The sequence below is a fragment of the Lathyrus oleraceus genome, chromosome 5, assembly GCF_024323335.1.
Source record: "Lathyrus oleraceus cultivar Zhongwan6 chromosome 5, CAAS_Psat_ZW6_1.0, whole genome shotgun sequence".
NCBI lineage: Eukaryota > Viridiplantae > Streptophyta > Magnoliopsida > Fabales > Fabaceae > Lathyrus > Lathyrus oleraceus.
The window spans coordinates 325,190,443-325,196,680 of record NC_066583.1 but is presented as its reverse complement, the minus strand read 5'-3'; the positions used below and the strand labels follow the sequence as shown (position 1 = coordinate 325,196,680).

General features: G+C 33.0%; 1 protein-coding gene across 1 annotated transcript; it reads left to right on the top strand.

The window, feature by feature from the left end:
• Positions 1-612: 612 nt before the first annotated feature.
• LOC127084367 (uncharacterized) lies at positions 613-5,965 on the top strand. Its single transcript, XM_051024799.1, has 17 exons — positions 613-776; positions 922-1,034; positions 1,119-1,169; positions 1,257-1,432; positions 1,580-1,657; positions 1,760-1,871; positions 2,530-2,614; positions 2,708-2,759; positions 3,003-3,064; positions 3,151-3,266; positions 3,356-3,477; positions 4,031-4,093; positions 4,258-4,315; positions 4,534-4,607; positions 4,907-4,955; positions 5,331-5,410; positions 5,616-5,965. Exons 2-17 carry the CDS (start codon positions 980-982, stop codon positions 5,676-5,678), a joined length of 1,296 nt encoding a protein of 431 aa, XP_050880756.1. The 5' UTR covers positions 613-776; positions 922-979; the 3' UTR covers positions 5,679-5,965.
• Positions 5,966-6,238: the final 273 nt, after the last annotated feature.

The window sequence follows — 6,238 nt, the reverse complement described above, 5'->3', positions numbered from 1 at the left end:
AAGATAATTTGTTTGTAAAATGTGATTTTTCGATAGACTCTCACCTATTATTTATAATTGGTTAGGATTCTCAACGACACCTCAAAGAAAGTTATAGGACCCTCTCTTATAATTTGGTGGATTAAGTGATTTTTCAAAAAAATATCAGTTGACTCTTAATACTATTTGGCTCTATGTGATTTGTGTTATTTGGAAAGAGCGAAATAGACCTATTTTTTAAAAATAAAGCAAGCATTTGCATACATTATTTGAGAGGGTAAAACTTTAGCCATTTTGGTGGTTAAAGTCAAAACATATTACATTCGATTATGATTATCACTTCTGAGATTAAATCCTTTAACTTGCTTATCAATATTATGTAAGCCGTTTTTTCATTTTCTTTTTCAGAAATTTGGATTGTAACTTCGGATTTTTAGGTGCATCTTATGCTGAAGTGATTTGTTTTAATCGTTAATATATATTTTATTTTAGTCTTTTTTTTAATAATGTATGTTTATATTAATGAATGTTAAAATTAATTTATAAATTAATGTAAAATAAATCTAAAAAACTTTTAATATTTTAACTTAAAAAAAAGACACTGTTTTTTGAAATCTAAAATAAACGGGTTCTATATCTTATTCCCCAATTGGAGGTTTATGTATTTAGGAAATGTGAGATTTGTGGCGGGTTGTTTTTGGCGCGCAAAACATCACATCCACATTTTAGGGTTTACACAGTGGCATCTTCCACAGTTGTCGTTGCAATCTTCTTTCTCTCTTCGCTCTGCAACTCAGGTATATTAGACTGATTTGCTGTTTTTTGTTGTGATTTCGCCTCCTGTTCCTTGTGATTTTGATTGCTTCATGATTCACTTTGTGTTAATTTTGCTTGTTCATGCCTTGATTTTTGCTGTCTGATCTTCGATTTGTCTTCGTGTAGATCATCACTTCACTTTCTCTTCGTTCATTTCCCACATTATCTTAATTTTTTCATAATAATGAACCCTCAACAAGAATCGGAATTTGATTCTGGTGCTCTCAAACCTTATTATGGTTAGTTGCCTCCAATTCCCATCATAATCAGTGTAATTTCTATTGGGTTTTAACCACTTACTCATTTTCTCTTCTTTTTACCAGGAAAGTTGTTTCCTTTTGCTGATATCTTTAAATGGATGTCTTATGGCCATGGTAGCATTTATGAAACTCTTACTTTTTTGATGAGAATGTTAAATGAGTATGCATTCCTGAATTTTTGTTGGTTTAAAATTATTGTAGACGGGAAACATCCTGGGTGTGATCAGTCCTACTTTGGAAGAAGGGAATTTTCCTTCACTCTGAAAGGTGATATTTATCTGCGATTCCAATCTTACAACAATGCCGCCGAACTTGAAAACTCCATCAAAGACAAATGCCCTTTAAAGATTGACATTGGACCTGTCTACACAGTTGATGTAAGAATTCTCCTCTTTCCCTATAATTCATTATTAGTTATAATTCATGCTGCATTTACTAATTAATAGTAGTAGTGATAGTAGTAGTAGTAGTAGTAGTAGTAGTGGTGGTGGTGCTTCAGCCTAATCATTCTTTATGTGGTTCAGCCTGCAAAAAGGCATGCCTATGCACAGGGTGGTAATAATGTCTTCACTCCAGTTGAGAGGGAGTTGATTTTTGATATAGTAAGTTTTTTTTTTTTGACTTGAGTCTCCATCTGAAACCTTTAGATACTTTGGTCTTTTGACATTTGTTATCCTCTTTTTTTTTTTCATGGTGGGCTGTAGGATATGACAGATTATGATGATGTTAGATACTGCTGCGAGGGTGCTGATGTTTGCTTGGATTGCTGGCCATTGATGACCATAGCCATCAAAGTGATTGATACTTCCTTAAGAGGTAGTAATTTCCATCTTATATGACGTGGATAGATGGTGTAATGCCTGCCATTTATACTGTGCATTGAACATGATGGAATTAGTTTTATATCAATGAAATAAATTGAACAGGATAGAGGAAATACTCTAAAATAAAATAAGTTCACCTATGATTTTCCCAATTCTTACCATTCCGTCTTTACTGTATATGGTCATTCTTCATCATTGTATATTATTTACTGTGTCGAAGCAGAAAGATACATGATTCCTATCTGAATATTTATGATAGGACAATAGTTGTAGGCTCGGTTGTGTGTATATTTCAGCATCCGACTTACCTGAATCATTGTTGTTGCTGGGAAACATCTCTTCAATTCATCAATGCCCAATATATCTGTTAGAGTTGACTGGATGCATGTACTGGCCTTCATTTTTTAAACTTCAAACTCAGATGCTTCACTAAAACTAAGATGGTTAAAATACACGGGGAAGGGTGTAGAGTATATTCAACTTGCCGTAAAATCATCAATACTAACTTATAATATTGAGCCTATATGTTCATTGATTTCATTGTACACCATATATGAAATTAGTGTTATTTGACGTTTAAGTAATTTAATCTTCTCCATCAAGTGTTACCGACTGTTGTGTTGATTTCTGCTTTGGAACTACTGTTTCAGATGAATTTGGTTTTAAGCATATACTCTGGGTCTATAGTGGACGTAGAGGTGTTCATTGTTGGGTGTGTGATGGGAAGGCAAGAAGGTGAGGTCTTAGACTCTCAAAAGTTCTAATGTTTCCTTAACCTATATGTAGTAACATAGGCATCGTTTCAATTTATTAATTTTACTATTGCAGGTTGACAAATGAGCAAAGATCTGCTATTGCTGAATATTATCGTGTTTACAAGGTATACTTAGAAACAACTAGTGGGTTTGTCTAGGACTAGGATTAGGTGCAGTCAATAGTTGATGCAGTCACAACAATGTCAACCATTGGATATATCTTTCACACACTTTCAACCTTAGATTGCTTTTTCCATAAAAAAAGATAATATACAAGATATAGATTGATAGATACACTCCACTACACCCAATCTGAATCTGTCTGTCAATACTTGTATTCGTGTTTTTTGATTTCATGTTTTGTCCAGGGCAATGAAAATAGTCAGAAGAAGGTTTCTTTGACTGGTGGCGCTCTTCATCCTTTCTTGGCGTAAGTCTTAAGATGAATGACTAACTAACTTTCTTTTTCCTTTCTGATACTTATTTCATATCCTAATCAGTGATTTCTATTTCCAGGACATCATACACCAATGTCCTCAAGGACTATTTTGAGAAAAAACTGCTTACAAATCAAAACTTACTTGCTACTGAGGAGAGATATGAGAAGATCCTAAGCATGATTCCTGATGAATGTACATTATATTATTTTTGTTCTCCTGATATGGTCCTTATCAATTCATTTTACTGCTTATCTTATGCTGTACATGTTTTACCTTTGCAGCTATTGCTTCTGAACTTAGGGGAAGATGGCAAGATAATAGACGGTCCTCTAGTGCAAAAGAAGATATTAATGTTGTGCGATGGGAACAGTGCAAGCAGTTGCTGCAATCTGGAAAGCATAAGGTATTAAATATTCCTTTTGGGAAAATTTAGAATATCTCAAGGTAACAAGGACATATTCTCTCTGCAATAGTTGTACAACTAGTTGAAAACAATTGAATGAGCCTAGAACTCGAGCAATATTGGTTCTTAGTTTATCACGTAGCCGTAGGGTCAGTTTCTAATCTTACATTAATCTTAGATTATATCTCAAGATTAATTTCTACATTACTTGTTTACTATTATAATCTGCATATTGATTTCCTTATTTATTTAACCTGAGTAGTCTTGTATCTCTATAAATAGGGTTAGTGTTTTGTTTTTTGTATCAGTTTGTCATCAATTATCTTACTCCATAATCACATTCCTGGTTCTTCTCATTTTATCTAAATCCTCGTAATCTCAACAATATGGAAATTCTTGCTCTTACCTACAAACTGCTCACATGCTTATGCTATATAGGAGGGTTGCATATTGTGCTATTCATTGCAGGAAATCATGCAAAATTTGCTGAAACAAGCATTGTTGAGCTTCTATTTATTGTTATTGTCTATCCTAATCCTTTTTGTGGGCACAGGGGTTGCGGAGATGTGTTGAAGAAATTGTGTTTTCCTTTACTTACCCCAGGCTAGATATGGAGGTCTGTATCTACTGGCCCCATTTTTCTCCTGGCCTCTATATGATTTTTCATGCTATTAGGCTACTTTCATTTATACACATTCATAATTCCCCCACATGTCTCTCCATATACGGAAGACCAACGTTTATTTGTAGTTTGATTCTGTGCATTTAATTCTATTTCAGGTTTCAAAACATATGAATCATTTGCTTAAAGCACCGTTTTGTGTACATCCAAAAACAGGTTAATATCAAATGTGATGCAAACTTTTATATTGAAAGAAGCTGTTGGAGTTTTCTATATTGAAAGTTTTGATGGCATCATATACCACTATCTTTTGCTTATAATTTTTTGAATAGAAAATAATAATAAGTCCATTTTCTTGCTACAAATTGTCAGACAGGTTTATTAGCTAATTTGATTGTCTATGATAATTATCCGGTAATTCTATTTTGTTCTAGGTCGTGTCTGTGTCCCTATTGACCCAAATCGGTGTGACGAGTTTGATCCTACTACAGTACCCACCCTTTTCCAGGTAAACTTATTATGCAACAATAATTTTTATGATCTGCAATGACTGAGGGAGGGAAGCTTCCCTCAGGCTCAAATTTTTAAGTTATTACTTGGAGTAAGATGCACTTCCATAAAGACACTTGTCCCCTACTCCTATATAGTATCGTGTTGAAAAGGAAAATATAACCTTGGGCATACCTATAATGGGTATAAATTCTCATTTGACCTGACTATATCCTAACAATATCTTCCATTAAGTTACTGTTTACTAGACATTTTATGTTTATGTAAATCCTGATATATTGATTTGTAACATTTCAGCTTCTAGAGGAGATTAATAATGAAGGCTTGAGAGCTGATGTTAATGGTGGTATGTTAATTTTATACTTGAACAATCCTGTTTGATTACTAAAATCATTATTTATTTTAATTTGAACATGCCATTAATGGAAGGCTATTACATAAATTGTGACAGAAGTTAAACAGCCTACTAGGGAGATTGCTTCTCTCTGAAGCACCGAGAATAGTTATTTGATATTTTCCCAATTTCTACTAGTATTCATCTGTTTTCACTTTTCAAAAAATACAAATTTAAACATATTTAGAATGTATTTTCTAATTTTTTTTAGTGGAATTAAAAACAAGAAACAAAGTAAACTGACCCCATAGATTTTCATTTTGCAAAACATTTTCTTTGCCATCTCCACACATCTTCTAATGCTAATTGCATCTTGTTTGGTAGCAGAATGGAGTGGAACTTCTCTTGGAAATTCTGTCAGGCTTTTCAGATCTTCATTCTTGGAACCTTTGCAGAAAGCCTGCAAGGTATGGATCATTTTTATATAGTTTCTATAATAAACTCTGATAAAGATGAAAAACACCTTTATATGCTCAAATGCTAGTTTAGCTTCTGTAAATAAAGCTCTTCCAAACATTAAGTATGCTTCTATTCTTAATAATTTGACAATAACATGAATAAGATTCAGAAGTATATATCTATCATAACTGTCGCTGATAATGAATATTGCAGGAGGATATAGAAAGATCCTATAATCTGAAGTTGCAGCAGTCAAAGAACTCCATAGGTTGGTAGTGCAATACATCCTTGATTAGACATGTAGAGCTTGAGGTCAAATGGGGTCACTACATCTGCAGTTGTCTCAGTTAAAAGGATAATATTTGTGCTAATTATTAAATTTTAAAGAGGCCCTTTGCATCCTTTTGTATTTTTAAAAAACTTGAAACTCTGATTTGTTTCTCACTACAACCTTTAATTTGTTTCTCGTTAAAGGCAGTCAATTTGAGTTTATTGTATATAATTTGGATGAGAAAAGGAAATCTAGGTTCGCTTTATCTATATAATTATATGTATCTTCTCGATCTCTAAGCTTGCCAACGAAGGTTGAGTTGCTCTTTTATAAGCATTTAACTCCTAGATTTCTAAAGGTTAAATTCGGATCAAAATTAAACCAAATCAATGAAATGGTCTGTTTGGATAAAAATTGAACCAAACCAAAATCCAAAATAAACCAGTGTTTGGGTTGAACATTTTCTTTAGTTTGGAAAATAATTGAACCAAATCAATAAAATTCAGTGTTAATTGATTTGACCAATAAATTTTAATAATTTGACATGCGAGTCTGGCTATTTGAA